The following is a 25,704-nucleotide window of genomic DNA, read 5'->3' on the forward strand; positions in this document are numbered from 1 at the left end:
CTTTGAACAGTAATTAGATAAACTAGCATAATTTCAAAGTATCAGAAAAACACCCCTTAAGTTCGGAGTTTATAAAAAAACACCATTTAACTTTAAGATTTTATCAGAAAAACCTCTTAAAAGTGTGAACCGCAGATTTCACTAGAAAAAACATCTCCATGCGTGATTTTAACCACCCATGCAAAAAATAGCATTCAGCGGTGTTAGTTTGTTTTCTTTTTCCTTTTTGATAAAATATTAAAGTTAAAAGAAATTTTATTATAACCCGTAAACTTAAGGGCATTTCAGATATTTAAAAATACGAGTGTTAATCATCCAAAGATGAGGATGGGCATGGTTCAATTATAGGCACTAATGTGATAAATATAACAAGATTTTAACAAAAGGCTAAATAACACTTAAGTACCTTATAGTTTCACTCTTATGGCACTAATATACCTTCAGTTGTATTTGGTAGCATTTATATACCCTGAGTTGTACACAATCGACACATTAATATCATTTGTCATGCAAATATGAAAATTTTCACTAAAAAGTTTCTATATAACATTCATATGTTAAGTTTAGAGATTTTCAACCATTAATATTTGTTAAAATATTATTAAACCTATCCAAATTTTAATTTAAATGTATCCTAATTCTATTTTGAAAATAAAATTTTGAAATATTTGATAATGAATTCAACAAACTTAATATATATGAAGTCATAAAATTAGCAGATGAATGCTCTATATGAACTTTCGGATAATTTTTTTTACGTTTTGCAGGGTATCAATGTGCTGCTTTTGAACAACTCAGAGTATATAAGTGCTATAAAATACAACAGAGCGTATACAAGTGCTAGAGTGAAACTATAAGGTATTTATGTGCTATTTAGCCATTAAAAATATAGCAACTTAGACCCCAGATATGGTATCTTTGACATCTGTACAACAAAATTGAGTTAAAAAATTTAATATTTGCGATTAAAAAAATCCACTATATGAATATATGGGTTTAAGAATAAATATGTGGATTTAAAATAAATCAGAGGATTTTTTTGCGGTTTATAAAAAAAACCCCAAAAGTAAAATAAGAGGGGTTTGGTAAATTCTTGTAATTTGAGAGATTCGCTTGACCTCCATTGCTGGGTTTTTTCTGAGGATGACAAGCTGTTGACAACATCTATAGCTCCTCTCTCTCTCTCTCTCTCTCTCTCTCTGTACTAAACTTCAATTTCCCAAATAAATTAATCATACAAATACAAAACCCAGTAACCTCTCCTCTCTCCTCAATTCTCCTCACCAAACAACAAAAGTTAGAACCCAACAGCTCTCTCTCTCTCTCTCTCTATTTAGCTTCCTCTGTTGAAGATCTCAAATGGGCATCTCTCAAGAGGATAGAAAAATGGAAGGGTGGTTGTATCTCATTCGATCCAATCGATTGGGGCTGCAGTTTTCAAGGAAGAGATACTTTGTTCTTGAAGAAAACTCCCTCAATTGCTATAAAAATATACCCACTTCCAGAGAACAGGTACTTTTCTTTTTAGCTGAATTAGGAAGGTGGTGGGGTTTGGATTAATGGTTATGTTTCTCATTTTGATTTAGTGGGTTATTTTTGTAGTTCAATTATTGGTTAGCTGTCAATTAGATTAACTTGTTGAGCTTCTGGGGATGATCGTTAATGATTGTGTATGATCTGAATCGATTTTATTTGGATGCAGATTTTGATGTTGTAGTTGCTATTTAATGATTTTTTAAAATACTGGAAAATTATTGTGATCCAATTGGCATATTGCATGTAAGTTGATTTACTTAATCTTGGAAAGTCTTGTGTCACTTTACAAATTGTCAGCAATTTGTGAAATCGAAAAGTTATGTGCATGACATTCTCAACTGTTCCAATGTATTCCATCCATCTTGTTCAAGAGATGAACAACAACTAAATTTAAGCTAAACATGTATAGATATAGTCTAAATTTACTTCTGAACCTAGAGTATTTTCGAATTTGTTATAGCTTTTTATGTTGTTCTGTTTGATTTCGAGATTCTAGATATCCGGTAATGGGATTTTGAGTCGAAAAGTATTCCCTAAAATGTTTCTTGAGGGTAAAAGACTTGATTTCGTTAGAAATTTTGATACTTGTGCTTTATATATGGCTACAGAGATTCTCTTTCGTGGTGATTGCCATGAATATGTGAAGAATTCTAGAAAACTACTTGGGACACCATTATATCAGGCTCATCGGTGGTTTAAAATCTCACATAAAATTCATCTAGATGAGAGGTTCTCTTCATGATTTCAATGTGCTATTGAGTTAGGTTCATACTAATGCAAAACATGTGGAAATAGAATAGAAGAACACTCAAGTTGAGAATGCACAAAGCAGCTTGATAAAATGTTGTACCACATAACTATGTTTCTTTCTGTTAAACCTTGATTTTTTTTTCTCAGGATCCTATAAGGAGTGCGCTTATTGATTCCTGTATACGTGTCACTGACAATGGGAGAGAGAGCATCAATAGAAGCGTAAGAATAATTTCATTACATAACTTATGGGAAACTCTTTAAGGGCCTGTTCAACTTATCCATATTTCTGATGTTTTGTGGTAATTTGCAGGTTTTCTTTATTTTCACATTGTATAATGCTTCTAATCACAACGATCAACTTAAGGTGACCATGATGTTCTTGTTTTGAATACTTTTAGCTAATTCAATTTCTTTTTTTAAAATCTACGTGGGTCTAAACTTTGGAGTTCAACATTGTAGTTAGGTGCAAGAAGCCCTGAAGAAGCTGCTGGATGGATTCGATCCTTAATGGAAGCAGCATTAAAGGTTTTTCTTTGCTTAATCTAGTTACGTTCTTTCTTTCTTCATAAAATTAGCTGAATATTGTTATCTTGATGGTAGGAGTGTCCAATCAAAGGAGAAAATGTTGTGGCTTGTTCCAAAAGGAGATGGCAGAGTTTTAGGTTTGTGCCTCACCTTCCTTTATGCACTTGTTATGCATGCCATAGAGATTCATTAAAGTGAACTGTGAATTGATTTAAGTCTGGATATACATATGTTACTTCTAATTCCAATTCATATTGTGAAGAGTTTCACATAGTTTACTCGTTTTGCATTAAAATAAAATTTACAGTTTTAGAAAATGATAGTTGTATAGCGAAGTTAGAGAGAAAATTCTTGAAAAAAATCTGAGCCAAATGGGTCTTATCGTTCTCTACAAGGCATCATCCTTAAGGATATAATTTTTTTGTGAATAAATGATATAAATATTATGTGAATAAATGTATGTAATTGTATGTAAGCATAAAATGTGACAGCCAAAATTTAGTTAGAGAGACATCAATCTGAAAAACCAAGTAGAAATTTTTCTGTATAAGAAGAATAGGAGAATTAGAAATTTAAATTAAACACAGAAGAATTATCTCTTATGTTAAAGAAAAATAATAAAATTCAACTATTGAAACATGCCGACATTCTGCGTTAAGGTTATTAACTGTCAAATATCAAGAACTAAGGGATAAACAAAGTGATTTCTATTACTCATACTGCTGACACAAATGAAAACACTTTCTCTCATCATTTGTATCACTATTTCAGATTAGGCGGGAGCTCAGTTTGTTCAAGCCAAAATGTGAATGTCTAACTAATTCGCCCACAACTATTTTGGTTCAGTTAATTATCAAACTTTGAGGAATCTCTACCTGCAATGACAATTTTATACTATCGTTAGAAAGTTCACTTGCATTTCTTTGCATATTTGCAACTCCAATGTCATTTGATATAGGTGTCTCTGCTATAAGTTGTTCTAATTTTATAGGTTGAGCCGTTCTAAAGGAAGAAGTCGTATGCACTCCATAGGTAACCATCTCTTAGTTCTTGTTATATTTTTTAAAAATCATTTTTTCTTTTTCTTTGGTAAATCTTATTACATCAAACAAAAATCCTTTTATCTGCTAAATCACTTAATAAAAGTTACATCATTACTTTTGGTTTTTCTTACACTACATCACTGTCAATTGTTACTAGATTGGACTGCCTTCTCATCAGTACACACAGATCCAATGACATCTGATGTCATTGCACCTTCCCCATGGACAATATTTGGCTGCAAAAATGGTAACTATTCTTCTTTCTCTTAGTTTTTTACCCAAACTGTTAGCTTTAATTGGAGAGTTGTTTGTGTAGGCTTAAGGTTGTTTAAGGAGTCCAAGGATGGAGATTTTGGCGGGAAGGTAGTTTTTCAATCTAAGCATAGTTCTTGGTAATAATTTTCTTCACCTCCTGAAACTGTCATAAAGTATGATTCTTTTTCTCAGCCTTGGGATGATCATCCAGCTATAATGGCAGTAGGTGTAGTTGATGCAACTTCAGAGGCCATTTTCCAGACTGTGATGTCGCTCGGTCCATCAAGATCCGAGTAAGAAAATCTTGTTTGTTAGGGTTCATTGCGGATAGACACCCTGCACTATTGCCCAATAGCGGATGATCCCTTTGTAGTTCTATTGTTGTGGATAGACCTTTGTACTATTGCCCAATTGTACATAGACCCCCTGTAGTCTATTGTTGCAGATAGACCCCCTGTCTATCACCCAATTGCAGATAGACCCCCTAATAAGTTTTTTATTACTCTTTTACCCTCAAGAGGTTTATTTGTCACAAAAAAATCTCCATCTCTAAGGGAAAAAGAGTCAAAATGTCATTCAGGGGGACTATCTGCAACAATAGAATTACATGTGATCTATCTGCAATTGGGCAATAGTATAGGGGTCTAACCTCAATTAACCCTCAATATTATTATCATGACCGAGCCTTCTGTTATGTTGGATTAAGAAAGATGATTTAAATCATTGCACAACTGGACCATAGATGTGAAAATTGAACTCGTGTATCCACGGATTAGACACTGTAAACTGTTAATCTCTAGATATGATAGTTGTACTACTATTAGCATTTTAATCTGCGAAGAAAATTAGCAGTGTGAGATACCATTGAATGTAACAAAATTTGAAAAGGACAACAAGCCCTTTAAGGCTTATATTTCATTATGTTGAGCAACTTGAAATTTTCTTTACGGCAGATGGGACTTCTGCTTTTCTCAGGGAAGAGTAGTTGAACATCTAGATGGTCATACTGACATTATTCACAAAAAACTTAATGGGGAGTGGTTACCTTGGTAAGATTCCGCTTTTTTAAATAGCTTAAGTTTCTTTGGTAGCTTATAACTAAATTCTGTACCTTGATTAGTTCTAGTTTATGCTGTTTCTTATTGGATAGAGTTTAATTTCAGGGGCATGAGAAGAAGAGATTTACTTTTACGGCGTTATTGGAGGAGGGAAGATGACGGAACATATGGTAATAATTCTGAATTTTTATGTTCATTGTCATGTTATATTGATTTTAGGCTCACTCCATCTCGATAATTTGTCAGTGATACTTTACCATTCTGTATTCCATCAAAGATGTCAACCTGAGAGAGGCTATGTCCGTGCCTGCCTTAAAAGTAATGTATGCTTAGAATTTGGAAATATTCTTTTCTGTGCCCTTTAGCATTTTAGTAAGTACATATGCTAATTACATCCTTTGCTGCAGGCGGAGGCTATGTTATATCCCCTGTGAACCAAGGAAAACAGTCAGTTGTTAAGCACATGCTTGCAATTGATTGGAAATTTTGGAAATCTTATTTGTTTACCTCGTCAGCAAAATATATAACAATTCGGATGCTTGCAAGAGTTGCGGGTAAATATTATAGATCATGAAATATTGATTGTCCTTTTTTATAAGTGATTTATCTTGTGATAGTCCTGAGCTCAATATCATTTTCTAGCTCTGAGAGAATTGTTTCGAGCAAAACTTGGAAATTGTCCAGCTTCTGATTTCTCATCGGGTGAATTGACGAGGGAGAGATTGCAAAAAATTGTGAAGGAGGACATAAAGGAAGAAGTGCAATCTGTTGGTGAGACTAGCATGAGTTTAGATTCCACAGAAGAGCCACAAAAATATCTTATGAGAACAAGCACAGGTGGATCATTCATTCAACTGAATGATCCCGCTGATGAATTCTTTGATTTTCCTGACGAGTCAGATTACGAAGAACATGAAACTATGCGGCCTTCTTCTGAGGTAAGTTTCTTACCAATAGCTTTCTAAATGAAATGACACTAGCAGGACACAACTCAAACTTGAGAAAGCTGCAAGTTGATCAAATTTTAACATTCACTTGTCAGTTCTTGACCGTAGAGTGGACATCGTTGTCTTAGCCTTCCCTTGAAGCATGACCAAGGAGACATAAAAGCTCCAGAGAAGTATTAATCATCTTGGCTTGAAAGGACCTTGTCTTAAAACTTGGGTAGTCAATTCATTGATATAGGTATTGATATTATTTTTCACTCATTCAACCAAGATGGAATATGCAAGTGACTTGAGAAAGAGTGGTCATTGTATTGTCTTTAGAGAGTTTGATTCATCTGTAAGGAACAGTTTAGAGTCAGATTATCGGTCTATATTGCACAGTTTTAGTGTGTATAAGGGCGCAATGAGCTTTACGATTGTAGAAGTTGAAACTAATATAAACGGACGGTCTCTGACTCCCTGACCCATATATTTGTTGGTGTTACTATTGGCGTCTTGTAGCCAACAATATTTTTCTAAAATATGTTATTGATCCTCGAGTATACTTCAAATTAGTTTGTTCGCTATATTTCTTAGAAGTTAACTCAGTTTCAGTAATCTGGCCCCTTTCAAATGTGTAAGTGGGAGCATGAAAAACTGATTCAGTTCAATTTTCTGGACTTCCTTTTGGTTTAGTAAGAAGTTGTATTCTTATAATCTGTCCCCGTTCCTCGTCCTGTCCGTTGCAAATAGCTGTCACCAAAATTTTAAGCTTGTACTGATACGGGTGTATCTTCTCTTCGGAACTTAGCGATCCTCATGAGAGCTTGAGGATAGATGATTCTCATGGTAACTTGAGAATAGAGGGGTAAAACAACACAGTGGAACACAGATTGAAGCGTTAAACGAGACGACGAATCGAAGAATCGAAGCATCCAGTTTTCAGCCCGTGAGTCGTCTTATACATGTACATGAGTCGACTCATCAGGTTGAGTCGACTCATGCCTGTAATAAGTCGACTCACGAAACCCAGCCGTTTTGTCGAAAGTTTCTGACGAGTCGACTCACCTCATCATGAGTCGACTGACCTCATCATGAGTCGACTCACTTGGCATGAGTCGACTCATGCATGTTTATGAGTCGACTCATCGATAGTTTTCTGATTCGTTTGGGTTTCTGTTTGCACGAATTCCTGTGGGGTTTGGGTTTGGTTATTTACCATTTTGCCATCCACGTTGTTACACCCATATAAGGGATTGTTTTAGGGTTTTAAAAAAGAGAGGAGAAAGCAATCAAGAGAGATTAGATTATATTTGAGAATTAAGAGAGATTATTCTTCAATTCTAGTGAGATTGTGAGAGATTGTAAACTATTTTATTCTCATAATCTAGAGAAGGTATTTTCCTTCGTCACCACTGAATTGTTCTTGTGTTCTTGTTATTTTCTTCTCAACCCACCTTTGATAATTTCGTGATCAAAGGTGTTCGTACGACGACTCGTATCAAGTTAGTATCAGAACGATCAGATCCTATGAAGGGGGCATCCTGTGTATGGTTCTGACTCGATCGCAGAAGCAAGGCGAGATCCTTATTTTATTGGAAGGAGTCCAGAAATTAAGGAAGAAGAAGATGACTAAAGGAGATAGTTCAGCGAGGCTAGATGCATTGGAGAAACAGATGGAGACAATGAGTTCGACTCTCACACAGCTCGTCAATATCTTCCAAGAAAATGACAAAAAGGAGGAATCTTCTTCGAAAGGCAAGAAACAACTTATGGAATCAGATGGAGAAGGCGAGGAATCTGATTCTGATAGGGAGGCCGAGATTGTCAAAACTGTTCCGCATCAATGGGGTAAGGTTCTTACCAGAATTTGAAGATAGACTTCAAGGTAGAGATTCCTGTTTATGATGAGAGTGTTAATGTCGAGAGGCTTGATGATTGGATCGAGCGGATGGAGACGTATTTTACCATCGATGGATATTCATCCAAAGAGAAGATTATGTTCGCGATTTTGAATCTTTTGGGGCATGTATTGATATGGTGGAAATCCTATTGCAAGCAGGAACGAAAGACGGTGTCGTGGAATAAATTCAAGGAGCTACTGAGGAAACAGTTCTACTCAGTAGGGTTCCTTGAGGAGTGTTGGTATAAGTGGTACGGATTGCGCCAAAGGTTCAACCAGACCGTTCAAGAATATACGACGAAGTTTCAGCAGCATGCGATGGTTCTCAACATCGCGACGGAGGAATATTCCATCTTTATGAAGTATATAGCGGGTCTGAATGAATATATTCGAAAGGAGATGAAGTTGTTCACAGTCGAGTTCATGGCAGAAGCGAGTGTGAAGGCCATTGCCATTGAGGGCAGGCAAAAGAAGGCAACGAAACGAAGGGAGACTCCAAACAGACGGGAGACAAGTCTAGTGGCTCTCAGCCTAAGGAAGAGAAGAAAAAAGATGATTCAGGAAAGACAGGATTGACATGCAATCACTGCAAACAGACATGACACGTAACTGATCATTGCTGGGAGAAGTATCCTCATATGAAGCCAAAAGGATTGAAGAAAAAGAAGGAGAAGAAGGTATATGTAGTAGCTCAGGGTCCGAAAGAAGTTCCCGGGATGACAGAACCCAATAGCAGTCTCAACCTTATGGCGGGGAAGCAAACCACGACTGAGGACGAAGACCCGATGGAGCAGCTCTTTGTTTTGAAATTGCAGATCAAGACCAGCTTGGTTGATGTCATAGTGGATCCAGAGAGCCAGAAGAATTTGATATCTGAGGCATTGGTTCAGAAGCTAGGATTGAAGACGGTTAAACATTTGAAACCCTATACTTTAGGGTGGATTCAGAAGGAGGCGGTATTGAGTGTGATCAACCAATGTTTTTTCAGATTTACACTCCACGAGTCGTATATTGATGAGGTCACATACGACGTCGTTTCGTTGGATGTTTACCAAGTAATACTGGGCAATCTTTATTTATGGGATAGGTTTGCGGTCTACGATAGGCGAGTCCAGAAGTATACGTTCACCAAAGATGGCGAGCAATTCATCTTTTATTCGACATCTCTTCCACAGGAGACGAGTTTGGTGACAATGACTCAGGCGAAGAGGCTAGTGAATGCGAGTAAGAGGTTTGTATTGTTAGTCATTAGGTCTTATAAGGAGCAACTGAGTAGGGTGTGCTTGACTACATTGAGCAAGTTTTAGGAGGAAGATCTTGACAGGTTGAAGGCCAAGTACGTGAACTTGTTTTCGGAGATCACGGGACTATCACCACGACGGGGTGTGGAGCATGAGATTATGTTGACCGACGATGGTTCTTTGTCGAATATAGGTCTATACCGCACACCTGTAGAGGAGTCTGAGGAGATCAAGAGGCATGTTCAGGGGTTTTTGGAGACATGAGTGATTATGTCGAGTTCCTTTTGTGGGTTATCAGTATTGTTGGTGCCCAAAAAGGATGAAGATTGGCGTATGTGCGTGGATTACCGGGCGTTTAATAAGATAACCATCAAGAATCGATACTCATTACCTCGGATTGATGATCTTATGGACCACTTGGAAGGAGCGAGGTTTTTCACAAAGCTGGATTTGAAGTCTGGTTACCATCAGGTGAGGATTCGGGAGGATGACACTTGGAAAACTACGTTCAAGATCAAGCAGGACCTGTTTGAGTGGTTGGTGATGTCGTTTGGATTGTGCAACGCTCCGACTACCTTTATGAGACTTATGAACGATTTGTTGCGACCCTTTATAGAGGATTTTGTGATAGTTTACCTCGATGATATCTTGATGTACAACAGGACCTGGGAGGAGCATCTTGTTCATATCGAGAAGGTGTTTGAAGTGCTGCAGAACAGACAACTGAAGCTTAATGGAAAGAAGTACGAATTCGGGAAGGACGAGTTGAGCGGAGGATAGATCCAGGCAAGGTGGCGGTGATCACGAAGTGGTCGACACCTAGGACAGTGATGGAGGTGAGAAGCTTCATGGGCCTTGCCAGTATTTGCACAAGTTTATTCGATATTTCTCGACTTATACAGCACCTTTGCATAGCCTTATGAAGGCGAATGTTCAGTTTGAGTGGGGGAGGACGCATGAGGAAGCTTTTCAGTTATTAAAGAGGAAGATCTCGGAGGCACCGGTATTAACATTGCCGAATTTACAGAGGACCTTCGAGGTAGAGACCGGCGCTTCTAGTTATGTTATGGGCACTGTGTTGATTCAGGATGAGAAGCCGGTGGAGTACCATTCAGAAATATTTACGGGTGCTATTCAGAACTACCTACCTACGACAAGGGGTTTTATGTACTTTATCAAGCAATCAAGCATTGGCGGGTGTATTTGTTGGGAAAGGAGGTGGTTATGCACTCAGATCACAAGCCATTAGAATTTTTACATGCCCAGACGAAGCTACAGCAGGCACGACACATGAAGTAGATGTCCTATTTGATGGCGTTCAATATCATCATTAGGTACAAGAAGGGGACGACGAACAAGTTAGCCGATATATTATCTCGCTCACCCGTGAGAGCTCTTTTGGTGACGACGCGTATTCAGTCCTTGGTTCCTTTGGAGTATGTACAGATGTACACATCCAATCGAGATTTCAGCAGTGTATTTGAGCAGACGAAGGCTAGTCGAAAAAGGGAGTATGAGATTGGTGCAGATGGTTTGTTGTATCGAGGGACGTCGTTATGCATTCCGGAGGATGGCGACCGATTGCAGTGGATTCGAGAAGCCCATACATCACGTGTGCAAGGTCATTTTGGGATTCAGAAGACGCTTCTCAATCAACAGCGTCATGTCTTTTAACCGAAGATGTTAGAGGATGTCACTAAGTATGTTGGAGGGTGTAAGCTATGTTGCATATCGAAGCATTCTAATAGAAAAATATGATTGTATCTACCATTGTCGGTACCGTCGAGACCGTGGGAGAGTATTTCTATGGATTTCTTAGGAAGATTGCCTACGACTAAGCGCGAGAATGATTATTTATTCGTTGTGGTGGACCGGTTCAGCAGCAAGATGGTCATCTTGATTCTTTGTAAGAAGACCGTGACGGGAGCGGGTGCGGCACAATTGATCTTTGAGCATGTGTGGAAGCAATTTGGGTTGTCGAATTCGATTATTTCAGATCGAGATAGCCGGTTTCTCGGACACTTTTGGGATTATTTGTGGAGCTTGATGGACACTAGGTTGAAGAAGAGCACGATCTTTCATCCACAAACCGACGGACAAATAGAGGTTGTTAATCGGACTATGGTACATATGTTGAGAGGATACAATTCCAAGCATCCCAAGACTTGGGATGAGAGCTTACCATATCTTCAGTTTGTATTTAATCGGGCTATTCATGGATCTTTGGGAAAGTCACCGTTTGAGACTTGTTATGGGTTTTTACCTCCGAGTCCATTTGATCTCGTGTTTTCCAGTGAAGCTACGGCCGACGGCAAGGAAGGGAGTGAGAGACAACATGCTCAGCGATTTCTGGAGAAGATTGCACATATTCATGCCACGGTTGAAGCTCAATTGAAAAATCACAAGCCAAGTACAAGACGAAGCATGATCAGCATCGGGTTCCTTGTAACTTTGACATAGGCGACATAGTATGGCTAAAATTGAGTAAAGAGAGGCTAAAAGGAGAAGGGAAGGAGTTGAAACCTATACGTTATGGTCCGTTTTGGATTCTCGATCAGATTGGTGACAACGCCTTCAGACTGGATTTGTCACCTTACTTAGACATGTATTCGGTGATCAATGCTGCGTATTTGAAGTTGTTCGAGCCTCCATTGCTGGATGATGAAAGGTGACGACAAGGTGATCTTGCCGCATATTGAAGACTTGCGGTTTGATAGAGAGGAGCCGCTGAAGAAAGATAGCATTTTAGAGCGGAAGACGACCATGACGAGGCGGGGGACGAAGGAGTCGTTTCTCATTGGACGTCAAGGTCAGGTTCCTAGCAAGGCTAAGTGGTTCAACAGGGAAGGAGGAGCTCGCGAGTTTCCTCAGCTGAAGTTCTAACTTGAACGAGACTTCAAGTTCCTAAAGAGGAGAGCCATGATACTGGTGTATCTTCTCTTTGGAACTTAGCGATCCTCATGGGAGCTTAAGGATAGATGATTCTTATGGTAACTTGAGAATAGAGGGGTAAAACAACACAGTGGAACGCCGGTTGAAGCGTGGAACGAGACGGCGAATCGAAGAATCGAAGCATCCAGTTTTCAGCCTGTGAGTCGACTCATACATGTACATAAGTCGACTCATGCCTGTCATGAGTCAACTCACGAAATCCAGCCGTTTTGTCGAAAGTTTCTGACGAGTCGACTCACCTCATCATGAGTCGACTCACTTGGCGTGAATCGACTCATGCATGTTTATGAGTCGACTCATCGATGGTTTCCTGATTCGTTTGGGTTTCTGTTTGCATGAATTCCTGTTGGGTTTGGGCTTGGTTATTTACCACTTTGCCATCCACGTTGTTACACCTATATAAGAGATTGTTTTAGGGTTTTAAAAAAAAGAGGAGAAAGCAATCAAGAGAGATTAGATTGTATTTGAGAATTGAGAGAGATTATTCTTCAATTCTAGTGAGATTGTGAGAGATTGTAAACTATTTTATTCTCATAATCTAAAGAAGGTATTTTCCTTCGTCACCACTGAATTGTTCTTGTGTTCTTGTTATTTTCTTCTCAACCCACCTTTGATAATTTCGCGATCAAAGGTGCTCGCACGGCGACTCGTATCATGTACCTTATAGTTCTTTCTTCTTCTCCCCTTGTGTTGTGATACTTGTATTTTTTTTATGGTTTCTTGTGTCTGTGAGTCACTTACAAACCTCTCCATTTACATTGTCAGGAACAACGCCAACCTAAGCTGTCAGCAGCTGCAGGGTTTGTAAAAAGATTGCACGATCTTGCAGGTTTGTTCGATGATTTTCTTTCAATTTGTTGAAACAAGATGGTGCATCAATACAGTTGCCATTTTTGTTTCAAAATGTCTGTTTAACTGTTTACTCTCTTGTTCCTTTTGCAGTTCAAAAGAGAGGTTATGTTGATTTGCAGGAGGCTTCATTGCTGGATTCCGCCTCATGTAGCTATGGAGCCACACTTCGAAAGGACCCAAGTTGTTCTGTGGGTTGCAGTTGGACGACTTCAGATCCTTCAACATTTTTGATCCGTAGTGAAACCTACTTACAAAACCAGCATAAGGTACCCTGTTCGATTTACTATGAGTTTCTTGTCTGCTGTTCTCCTATACCATAAAAGATCCCATGGTACATATTAAAGTGTTATACTGACTTTTTAAATCTTGTTGTGAATTAGTTTATGTTACTAAAAACTGCACACAGGCCCTGTTGTATCTCTCTTTTGAACTTACTACTGCTGTAGCTTCATTGTTGCAGATAGAATCCCTGGATTAATTTTTTTTGACTCTTTTATCCTTGGAGAAATTTTGGCAAATATTCCCCTTAGGTGAATTTAATGAGTCTATTTGAGGGTAAAATAGTCAATAATAATAACAATAATCCAGGGGTCTATCTGTAACAATAAAACTACAGGGGTACTAAGTTCGAAACAACAATACGGCTGGGGGTCTATTTGCAATTAACCTTTATGTTTAATATATTGTGACCATAAAGAAAGAAATTGACAAATTCCAAAACTGAAAACGGAAATAATTATGAGTTCCATTGGAGAGATTAAAATTAAGTATATATGTACTTAAGATGCATGAGATGAAGCAGATGGTTTATTGCATACTTTGCATGTGATAATCATGTATTGTTAAAGATATTTTTATTTTGCCCCTCTTACTGCAAAGGTTTCTAGCAAAACTGTCCCCAGAGTGGAAGCCCAATAACTTTGTCTCTCAGGTGTCAACTTATGGCTGAACCAAGTTAAGACATTGGCATGTTATTTTATAATTGAGGTCGTTGACCAATGATTTGGTCTTTCACCATGTTTTTAGATATAACTCCAAAACTGTTGGATTTTCTTTTCTTCAAATTCAACCAAAATTAAACCTACATATGCACTGGTTCTAGCTTTACAAGCAACTCATCGAGGCATTAATAATCATAGGAAACTTTGGTTTTCTTGAATTTGGTCGTTTGTGGTGCACTCTTATATTATGAATTGCACATCTTTAACACTATATAGCTCGAACACAAGCTTCATCTTAGTGAAATCACTTTGTTTGAACTATGTTGTCATCTTTAGCAGGGTAAATTTCACTAAACCACCAATAAGGTTGGGCATTTCGCACTTAACCCACAAAATTTTTTGAAACTCTCACTGAACCACCAATAATTTCGGGAATTTCAGAAAACCTCCCAAAATGTTTTGATTTTTTTATTTAATCCCCAAGATCTACTTTATGACATTTATGCTATATTCTCTTGGTTAGGAACTCAAAATATGGGCCAACGTCATCTTGGAGGGTTAAGTGCCAAATTCCCAAACCTATTGGAGGTTTTTTAGCAATTCCCAAAGTCATTTGTTTATTTTTGTTTGTTTGTTTATTTTTTTTTGGGTTGGGGGGGGGGGGGGGGGGTTAAGTTCCAAATGTCCAGACTGGGGGTTTGGTAAAATTTACTCAAAAAAATTGTGGAGCTCATCTTTATCATTGTGCAGACCACTTTTTTCAATCGACGAATTCTAGCCTCTCTGCACCTTCCAAGTTTCTTGATTTGGCTATTTGTGCATACATAAGAGGTCCATGTTTCCTTGCAGTTGGACAACTTCGATTAGAACATTCAACATGTTTTTCTCATTAAATTATTTTCTTATGACTTAGCATCACATAGATTACTCATTTCTGAATGAGCTAATGATACTTCATACTCTTTTGGAATGAATATTATAGCCTTAATAGTACTACTTGCTATGTTCCTTTAGTTGCAATGATTTTGATGTCTAGCGCGGTGCCTGTTTCCTATGCTGCGTCAGGTATTATGAACATGTATATTTGACATTTGGACTGCTAAATTAAATTCTTACCCCAGTTGTATTTTTATGTTTGGGCCATTAGTAATTAGTACATATTGAACTTAGTTCTAAAGCTATATTGATTAGTTTTTTATACTTGTTATTGCGAGCTAAGTTGCTCCTTTTACATGGAAACACACAGTGAGGACTATGGTCATGCAGCAAAATAGGAATTTATCATAGTTAATAACAACTCATACTTCTATCTGTGTATATTTTGTATGTAAAATTGAGGTGTGAGTATGAGGAGTGTTATTTTATTATTATTATAAAGTTAATTGTTATTCCATAAAAGGGCTAAGGAAGTTTCAGCAATGGTTGCATTAAGTGGCTTTAGAAAATCTTGTTCTAGGATCATTCTGAGTTTGCTTAAGACGCAGGACTTGAATAGAAATATTATGTTATACAAGTACATATGGCATATGCTATCAACTTTCACTTTGTATTAATCTTGATTATTTCTTTGAACAGATCAAAGCCAATGGCACTCTGATGAAAATGGTAGGCGCTGATTGGCTAAAATCTGATAAGCGGGAAGATGATCTTGCTGGGAGACCCGGGGGCATTGTTCAGGTATTTTTAGGAATTTAGATTGTTGATCCTTAACAAACATGTTTTCTTTTCACAAATTCATAAATACCCAATTTTGCAGAAATACGCAGCACAAGGAGGCAATGAGTTTTTCTTCATCGTGAACATACAGGTGAATTGATGTCCTTGAGAAGAGATAGTGAGATTGTTGAATAATTAGGGGCCTTACGGATATGTTTTTCTTGGATGTAGGTCCCAGGTTCAACCACATATAGTCTTGCTTTATATTATATGATGGACACCCCGATGGAAAATGTTCCCCTATTACGAAGCTTCGTTGAAGGAGATGATGCGTTTAGAAATTCAAGGTTTAAGCTCATTCCTTACATCTCAACGGTGAGTTTCATGTACATTTGATGCAACTTTCCAGGATTTTCCATAAATCATGTGTGATAGATTTATCTTCCATGCATTAAGTGTGATTTATATGGCAAATGTAGGGATCTTGGATAGTGAAGCAAAGTGTGGGAAAGAAAGCATGTTTGGTGGGTCAAGCACTTGAAATAAATTACTTTCGCGGGAAGAACTACTTGGAGGTAAAAGTATATACTTTTTACGAAGCAGTTGAGTGTGGAAAGCCCATATAGGATCATCGATACAACGCCACGATTACATCAAAATGATAAATAGGATGAAATTTGAAAGAGTCAATAAGCGGCCCCCACCAAGGCTCGGATCCAGAAACGTGAGTGACAAAATTTTCTCTAATTGCTGCCTTTATGATTGGAGGGACTAATTTCAAAATAAATTAAGAATTGGGAGACCTAGTAGCAATTCTAATGATACAAGGAACTAATTTCAAAATATATTATGAATTGTGAGACCTGATAGCAATTCCTTGATTTGAAGGACTAATTTCAAAGCATGGGAGATTTAGGGGACTAATATAAAAAAACCCAAGAAAAAAAAGGAAATTAAAGCTGCCCCCATGTGACTATTCTGCCTTTACTAGCTAAAGAAAGACAAAAGAGTTCAAATCCAAAGTTTACCGAAAAGCCTTCTAAAAGAAAAGATGATTGCTATTCATCATCTTCCTTCTCCCTTCCTGTTCAAGAAAACTCAATAAATCAGCAGCATGTTTTCTCCAATCAAAAAAACCATCAGAGAGAATTTTTACTTCTGAGGTTCCATATCAACTAGGGGGTCAATTGGGCAATATTATGGGGGCAATTGATTTAGGGGCTTAATACCAAACATGTTTCTTAGGAGTTCAGTGGGTGGCAGTTGACACGCGCCCCGCGCCCCCCCCCCCCCGCGTGTTTGTGCCTCGAGAAAAAACAAACCAATCGCCGAGAAAGATAAAGAACCAACCAAAATCAATAGCACAAACAATCAAACACCAGTTTTACATGGTTCGGCGAGATGCCTACGTCCACGGGGCAAGGAGGGGGAGTTTTCACTAGTAGAAATCAAGAGGAACAAACTAGGGTTACAATCTCTCACCAAAACCCTCAACAACTCACTCTTAATCTCTCAAATTGCTCCTAGAATAGAAGCCCAAAGAAAACCCTCACAATCTGCTCAAAACTCCTGCCTTACATACCCTAAAAAACACCCAAAGGGTATTTATACAAATCCAAAACGAAACAGGTCTGGAAACTGAACCCAGCCAAAACCGCTTCGGCGGTCGACCGCGCAGGTCTCGCGGTCAACCGCACCGGTCGACCGAATCATCAAACCCGAGAGCAGAAAATCCTACAGTCATCCTCGGTCGACCGCGCCGGTCGACCGTCACCAGCTCCGGTCGACCGCGCCGGNNTTCGCGGACGACCGCGGCGGTCGACCGCCAGTCTGTCTGCTGGTTCCTACCTGTTTTTCTGTAATTCTTTAATTCTCCACCTCGGCGAATGTTTCCACCAAAAAACTGAGCCGACACCGATCAAAACAATACCTCAATTACTGCATCCAGTACGCCATGACAACGGACTCATGACAACGGACCCTATCCACAACATGTCGAGACCCAAACGGGAGTGCGAACACTCAACCCCAAACCAACTGTGTCTATTCACCAAATCGACTGAGCCTACACCGACTACACCAAATGCCTCACTTGCTAAGACCCAAATGGGAGTGCAACTGAGCCTACACCGACTACACCAAATGCCTCACTTGCTAAGACCCAAATGGGAGTGCAAACACTCACCCTAAATGTCGATGTCGCTCACCAAATCGGCTCGGCTGCATCATAAAGACTGCCTACGTATCCTCTTGCCCAAGGAATCAAGCCTTCACGTAGTTCACCCCAAATGGACTCCAAAGGCCCTCAATCCAACCTGCGGCTGATAGCATCATCAACGACCCTAATCTGAAAACAATCCAACACCTCCACCTGAGATGTAACAATGACCGTATCCAAAACATATTCACCAGCTGCATCCAAATCAACTACCTCATCATCTGCACCCATAAATAAATGACTCTCACGCTGTGCCACCTCAGCTGGAATCCCAAACAATGCAGAATGATCTGGAGTATGTGGGGAAATTCCCACCCAATGTGGAGTAGCATCAACCTCCACCTGCTGCGGTATCCCTCTAATCTGATCAATACTCTCTACCTACCGAGAGTCCAAAGTGACAAACCTGCTCAGACCAAACTCAGAAGCTCCCCACTGATAGCCGAACGAGCCTCTGAATCCCAAATGTGCAATCGGATCCAATCTCACATCCACGATGTGACCAAATGCTGGGTAGCCAAATATCCGACGCCAACCAAAAACTGAAGCAGCTCCACCAGATCTAACAACTTTATATGCAGCAGTCGGCAACCTCATAAGATGACCTAAACCTGTCGAAGCCTGAATACCAGATCAACTGCTTGACAACCAATGCCGATCCTCCTCCAGAAAAGAACGGCTCACTAAATCCGCCATCTCATCACGTCGCCCCACTGTCTCCTCTCCTCTGAAGTGTCTCCAACTGCCATGAGCTAGGCACCGATGCAAGAAAGGACTCCTACTAGAATAAGTACGATTGGTAACCTTTCTGCCCATACACCTCCTCCAACTATTGCGGACTACTAGGGCTTTATACCAACGGGACTTGGTTACAACCCAAATATGCCTAGTACAATCCCCAACATAGAAAACAAAATAACGATTACCTCCCACTGATGCATACATGGAAGGCCCCCCAATGCCTGACTGAACACCTCCAATAAGACCCCTCGATCGGTGGATAGAAGTGCTGAACTCCACCTTGATCTTCTCGCTCATCCCAATGTGCTCACAGGACTTCAATCTGCAGGTCATAGCACTCCTCAACAATCTGTGCACGGTATAACCAACAATATATCCCAACACCAAACAATACCACAGTCTAGCCAAAGAAGTAGTCAGCGCCCTATCAACTACCGTGCTCCCAAGCAGATAATACAAGTTACTCTGTCTGACTCCCTTCATCATAATCATGGACCCCGATGTGACCTTCAAGCGAGAATCCGCCAAAGTCACCCTATAGCCTGATGCCTCCAATACCCCAAGTGAAATGATGTTCTTCCTCAGTTGAGGAACGAACCTCACATCAGCCAACTCCCGGATCATCCCGTCACTCATCCGAATCCGAATGGTACCAATACCACCAATAGGGCATCTGTGATCATTACCCATAAGAACAGCATCCCCTCTTTCCAACTCCTGAAAGCTGAAGAACCAATCCCTTCTAGGGCATATGTGGTAAGTAGCACCAGAATTCAACATCCACTCGGTGGAGTCGGCAACATCAACTGACGGAAGAGCTGGGCACGAATAGCCCGAAGAATCTGAATCTGAAACATCGCCACTAGCCTTGGTAACATTTACCTCTGAAGCTTAAATAGCTTTCCCTTTATTCTTCACGGCTTGTAATTTTGGGCATTCAGCTTTCCAATGTCCATCCTCTCTACAAAAGGCACACTGATTCCTACCAACTGCAGGATGCCCCCCTCTAGACTGCGATCTTCTTCCACGGTTTGGACTTCTAGCTCTTGCAACCAATACCCCCGTAACCGGCTCAATGGAAGTCTCATTGTCCTTCTTTCGAAGTTAATAGTTCACAAGGGCTGCGGTGACCTCACTATACGAAAGAGATGCCTTCCCATTAATAAGAGTGAGGACACGAAAGAGATGCCTTCCCATTAATAAGAGTGAGGACGAAGGTCTCATATTCCTCGTCGGGCAAGGAACTTAATAACAACAATATAAGAGTGAGGACGAAGGTCTCATATTCCTCGTCGGGCAAGGAACTTAATAACAACAATGCTTTATCCTTATCTTTAACAATGACATCTACGTTCGCTAAATCTGCAAGTAGCTTCGTGTAGTGGTTCATGTGATCACTAATAAATGTCCTCTTCTTCAATTGGAAGCGATAAAGCCTTCTCTTCAAATGCAAACGATTTTCGACGCTCTTTGCCGAAGTTTCATTCATCACATCATATTTAAGGTCTTGGGTAAGGCAAGACCTAATCACACCACACGCCGTTCTATTCATTTTATTCCAAACATTTTCATCAACGTCGACCGGTTTCCCGTCCAACTCCAATGTATCTTCTAAATTTTACGCATTTAGCGCATCCATGACTTCGCATCGCCAAAGTCCAAAATTATTTGTGCCGTTGAATTTTTTCACATCTATTTTTATAGAATGTATATTCAAAGTTTGGACGGCCTTCACACCAGAAGAACCCTCCCAACTTTTATCTTTTTCAGCCATATATCTCAAAGCACCCAAACAATTACGGAACAAATAGGAAATAGATCCAACTTGAAAAAAGATAGAAACTTTACCACAAAGATCCAATCTTTATCACCAATCGAAGCTCTGGATGAACTTTCCAACTGATCTATACCTCCAAAAAGCCCAAGCGTTGCCCGAAGCTCTGATACCAATTGTTGTGTCTCGAGAAAAAACAAACCAATCGCCGAGAAAGATAAAGAACCAACCAAAATCAATAGCACAAACAATCAAACACCAGCTTTACGTGGTTCGGCGAGATGCCTACGTTCACGGGGCAAGGAGGGGGGAGTTTTCACTATTAGAAATTAAGAAGAACAAACTAGGGTTACAATCTCTCACCAAAACCCTCAACAACTCACTCTTAATCTCTCAAATTGCTCCTAGAATAGAAGCCCAAAGAAAACCCTCACAATCTGCTCAAAACTCCTGCCTTACATACCCTAAAAACACCCAAAGGGTATTTATACAAATCCAAAATGAAATGGGTCTGGAAACTGAACCCTATCATAACCGCTTCGGCGATCGACCGCGGCGGTCAACCACGCAGGTCTCGCAGTCGATCGCGGCGGTCGACCGAACCCCAAAACTCGAGAGAAAATCCATTACAGTCATCCACGGTCGACCACGGCGGCGACCGCGACGGTCGACCGCCAGTCTGTCTGCTGGTTCCTACCTGTTTTCCTGTAATTCTTCACCCGGCCCCACTGTAGATCACCCCCCCTATCCCCCCAAAAAAAAAACACAAAAAAAAACCACGCACGCGCCCAGGCACCAGTGCCCAATTGCTGATAGATCCCTATTAGTTCTACTGTTGCAGATAAGATCCTTTGTAGTATCACCCAATTGCGGGGAGACGCTGCATAGATATATTTTGGCTATTTTACCATTAAGAGGTCCATTAAAGATAAAATATTTTTCTCTTTCTCCGAGGGTAAAAGAGTCAAAAAATTCACTCAAGGATCTATCTACTGCAATAGAACCACAGAGGGTCTATCTGCAGTTGGGGCTAGTACAAGGGGTCAATCCACAATTAACCCACTTCAAAAAGAGAGTTTCCGCTTATTTATGATAGCATTAGAATGATCACCAATAGTGCTTTAATAGAAAGGAATGCAGGCAATATTTATGAGCTCGCATTTGAATATTGAAATCTCATGATTTTATCATACTGTAACGTATAAAGAAATGTTTCGAGTTCATTATAAAATTTGACTTTAGCTTATGTGAATTTTCAGCTAGGTGTGGATATCGGTTCATCGACGGTTGCTAGGGGAGTAGTGAGTCTTGTACTTGGTTACTTGACTAACCTGGTGATAGAAATGGCATTTCTGGTTCAGGTAAACTTCAGCTCTGTACCACAAGGCTTTTTTTTATTTTTTTGGGTAAAATTCAACAAACCACCTTGAACTCTGGGTGTTTGCACAAAGCTGAATTAGAGAAGATTTTTTTCACTAAATTGTCACGTCTGATGACAGCTAGACTAAGGTGTCATCTGCAAAGGGTTTTGCATAAAGCTACCATTAACTTTTTATTGGCTACATTACCAGATTGGTATTTTATTTAGATGTCTTTTACCAATAAGGCATTTTAGATAGCCAACTCTGTATTAAGGCATTTTAAATAATCCAAATGCGCAACAAGACCCAAATTTTCATCACCGGCCAATTTTCCCGCGAGAATTCATCACGTCCATGCTGCATGATCACTAAATCTGTGTCGGAGCGCTAAGCTGGAGCTTCATTAATTACGTGGCAGGGGTTAGGCAGGTCAATAACTAACCCTAAAATCCCCAGTTCTCCCAAATTGGATAATTAGCCCAAATTTTGAAGGATATTATGCGAAGTTCTCACCCTACTCAATTTGCCCATGCTTTCCCCTTATCAATTTTCGTTTAGATTCCTCCATTCGGAAATCTCCTAATTTCAAATCATGTCCAAAGTTGGCCCCAATTTGAATCTGAATCCCAAATTAAAGAGCCCCTACTTCTTTCTCCACTTCAGCAAGTCCTTACCACATCACCAACTAAAAAACGACATCAAGTGCACGCACGTGATGGGTTCTTGCTGGCAAATTGACTGCCAGTGACAATTTGAGACTTGATGCATCTTTGGATCATTTAAAATGCTATAATGTAGAGTTGCCTATTTAAAATGCCAAAAGGGCCTAAATAAAATACCAATTTGGTAATTCAGCCAATTTTTATTAAAGAAACTATCATGAATATTTTTCACTGAAGTATCATTCTTGACGAAAAGTAGGTTAAGGTGACAATTGCACTTATGTACTTTATATATCTTCTATTTTACTCTCTCCTCTCCTATTTATAAAGTTCTTCAGATCTTGTATCGCAGCCGTTAACACTGCAGCAATAATTTTCAGTAGTTTATATATTTTTTTTTAACAATTTTGAAATTTCAGAGTAGTTTTCTCTATTAAAGAATTTTATGGTCGTTTTGTGCATAACTCCTTAAATCCATGGTAATTTTTAAGTATACCCTAAATTTTGGTCATCTCCCTAATGAAATGAGCCATTTTGCAGGGAAATACCGAGGAAGAGCTCCCTGAATTCCTCCTCGGAACCTGCCGCTTGAACCACCTTGATGCTGCCAAAGCAGTATCAATACCACCATGGTGACCTTAAGGTGAATATTCAACTCATCTGCAAGGATTTAGACTGCCGCTTAAATAATCCATCCATATTTACAAAATTACGCCTATGTCTCAGTATTTGCAAAACTACTCCCTGCTCATCAACATCGGAAAAAAAAATAACCCCCTCCCCTGGTCTAACATTGTCACTTACTAAATGGTTTTATGGGTATTTTTTTCTATTGTTTTACACTTTGACAAATCAGCCCAGATCTAATCCCAAAACCTTTTGATAAGCGGCAGCGTTAGTCTGGGGCCAATTTTTCTTCCAATGGTTGATGAGTTTTGGGTAGTTTTGCAAATACTGAGATTTGGGGGTAAGTTTGCAAATATATATGGATGATTTAAGGGATGAATATACAAAACCCTTTGAATGTATCACAAAATCTGAAATTCGTTCTTTTAGCAGAGTTATTTTCCGATGATACCAGTCGTTCGAAGATCGAAAGGGGGATTTATGTATATTTTCAGAAGAGATGCTTCACTGAATGTAAATATTATTGCCTTTTGATGAGTTACCACAATTCTTTCATTATAAGAAAAGACCAAATTAAAGGGATTCAGGCAAAAGGGGTTTGTGGATTATGGTGAGATTGTTATGTTTTACCTCCACATGTAATTTTAACCGTTGTCAAAATTAAATCAAGTTGGCGTAAACAGTGGAGGAAATTTAACCATTATATATTTGGACTGTTAACTTCAAGGTGGTGAGAGATCAACTCTCTTGAAGTAGTACCCCATGTATAAAAGTTACTTTCAAGGATATAGAGATTTAAGCTGGTGATAAACTGAGCCACACTCTTTTTGAGTTTCTCTGTACTTGTTTAAGGTGTAAGATTATTGGAGCCTAGGCAAATTTTGAGTTTATTTAAACTATACATAATGAAATATTATGTGAATTGTCAATTATGTGTTTTGACCAAATTTTTTTTAATTAAAATCCTATCATTCAGTGCTTACAAGATAAAAAATTAGGCAAAAAGTGTTTTTCTGACAGATGACTTGATATTTAATTCAGAAATGTTTTAGTGACATTAATGGCCTGACTCGTTCATTTGCTGCCATTGTGATGCTTGATGAGTGGAAACAAACCTAAAGTTTATTCACAAGGAACAATAGTGCCTTGCACTTGATTTAATCACCAACTTGCATGCAGTTCTATGATATTGGGACTCAAAGCTCTTTGGATGAAAAAGATCTTCAGCCAAATCAGCTGGTCTGCTATAAACTTGTATTCAATTTAATTAACTTGGAGCTAATTGCCAAACCACAAATGATTTCTAACTCAAAATGATTCCCTCCACCAAAACTTAGAAAGAGCTAATAAAGCAGAACAGTAGATTACCACTCTATTGTGTCTCATCAATTTCCTTTAGCAAATAATTACATGCAATGATATTGAAAGGGAAGGAAAATTATATCCAAGTATAAGTCAGTCTCCCACCTTCATTTGCAGTGCTGATGCCACTGTTAACTCCCCCAAAAAAAAAAAAAAAAATCCAATGGTTTTCACAACAGCATCAGTGGTGCACTAAAAGAATTAACAACACTCTGATCTGTGTATTAATTTTCAAAATCCCTGTATTACACTGATTCAAAAGTTACTACTGAGTATCAAGCGCTGTATGCTACTCTATACGGATAAACTTAACCCTCAATCAAGGGAATATTATAGCTTGCAGTATGGACTTGATTAATGAAACAGCAAATTCTTGCTGAGGGTTTGCTTTCTTATGATGTGATATCCTCTCTTGCTCACTAAAAATAAGTTAAACACCCATCAAATGGTTAACCTAACGTTAGTCAATTAATTAACCATCACCTAACGAGGTAGGATATTCCATCCAAAAGAAATAAAAACGAGTTGGGTATACAGTTTATACTCATTGATAACCCACATGTTAGGTTAAGATGATGCAAATCTACCAATCAACAGATTGGATGAAAGATATATTTAAGGAGCACAAGCTTAAAGCTGAAGTATTCCCCTGTCAATCTCAAAACCCTATCATGATGCTTATTCCACCTACCAACTTGTATTACAAGCTGGCCATGTGAATGCTTTAATGACTTTTAACCCCTTTTCATTTAACCCTTGTTATTAAAAATTCTTTTTCTTAAGGGTGTTGCAACAGGGATCGAAAAACATATGACCCTACATGGGACATGTGAGGTGTCGGCTCCCTGTCCCATGGTGCACCGTTCATGAACAGTGCAGGGAGCCGACACCTCACATGTCCCATGTATGGTCCTATGTTTTTGAGTCCCTAAAGCATTTTTCTTTTCTTAATTACAAGGTTACAGTTTACCTACCCCCACCCAAAAAAAGAAGCATGCATTCTCTTAAAGATCAATAAAAACTTTGTATATTCACAATATAATTGAGTCCTTTGTTAAGATTTTTGTTCATTCTTCAATTACATTGAGCATAAAAACGGACAATCTCAACACGATTTATAAGAAACACTTCATCTCTTTGCTTGGAAACAAAATCTCCAAATAATGCTAGAAAAAGAATACATATAATGACTATAAGAATGAAACCATCAATAGTTTTTTTTTTTCTCCCCTACTAATCAATTGACTGCAAAAAGAATACAATACATCAAGCTGAAATATCTTAAAGCTAGACCCCCTAAAAAAAAAGATCATATACC

General features: G+C 38.9%; 1 protein-coding gene across 3 annotated transcripts; it reads left to right on the top strand.

Annotated features, from left to right (window-relative positions):
* On the top strand, positions 1,148 to 23,914 carry LOC109848659 (protein ENHANCED DISEASE RESISTANCE 2). Of its 3 annotated transcripts, XM_020418282.1 has the most exons (24): positions 1,173 to 1,201; positions 1,312 to 1,512; positions 2,434 to 2,508; positions 2,600 to 2,653; positions 2,749 to 2,814; positions 2,890 to 2,951; positions 3,806 to 3,846; positions 4,015 to 4,104; positions 4,174 to 4,220; positions 4,305 to 4,405; positions 5,066 to 5,161; positions 5,276 to 5,340; positions 5,417 to 5,488; positions 5,578 to 5,724; positions 5,813 to 6,108; positions 12,958 to 13,021; positions 13,135 to 13,310; positions 15,561 to 15,662; positions 15,742 to 15,792; positions 15,873 to 16,016; positions 16,121 to 16,216; positions 21,634 to 21,735; positions 22,938 to 23,040; positions 23,457 to 23,914. In XM_020418282.1, exons 2-23 carry the CDS (start codon positions 1,360 to 1,362, stop codon positions 23,031 to 23,033), a joined length of 2,196 nt encoding a protein of 731 aa, XP_020273871.1. In that variant the 5' UTR covers positions 1,173 to 1,201; positions 1,312 to 1,359; the 3' UTR covers positions 23,034 to 23,040; positions 23,457 to 23,914. The 3 variants fall into 3 exon arrangements, with proteins under 3 accessions (XP_020273872.1, XP_020273870.1, XP_020273871.1); XM_020418283.1 differs by having other exon boundaries at positions 1,148 to 1,512; positions 23,454 to 23,914; XM_020418281.1 differs by having other exon boundaries at positions 1,148 to 1,512.

Source organism: Asparagus officinalis, chromosome 7 (assembly GCF_001876935.1).
Source record: "Asparagus officinalis chromosome 7, Aspof.V1, whole genome shotgun sequence".
In the NCBI taxonomy this organism is placed as follows: Eukaryota; Viridiplantae; Streptophyta; class Magnoliopsida; order Asparagales; family Asparagaceae; genus Asparagus; species Asparagus officinalis.

Excerpts from the sequence above, each read along its gene's own strand:
- LOC109848659 (XM_020418283.1), top strand. The coding sequence starts at position 1,360 with ATGGGCATCTCTCAAGAGGATAGAAAAATGGAAGGGTGGTTGTATCTC. Across the intron at positions 4,105-4,173 it reads AATATTTGGCTGCAAAAATG|GCTTAAGGTTGTTTAAGGAG; the intron begins GTAACTATTCTT and ends TTGTTTGTGTAG. Across the intron at positions 4,221-4,304 it reads ATGGAGATTTTGGCGGGAAG|CCTTGGGATGATCATCCAGC; the intron begins GTAGTTTTTCAA and ends TCTTTTTCTCAG.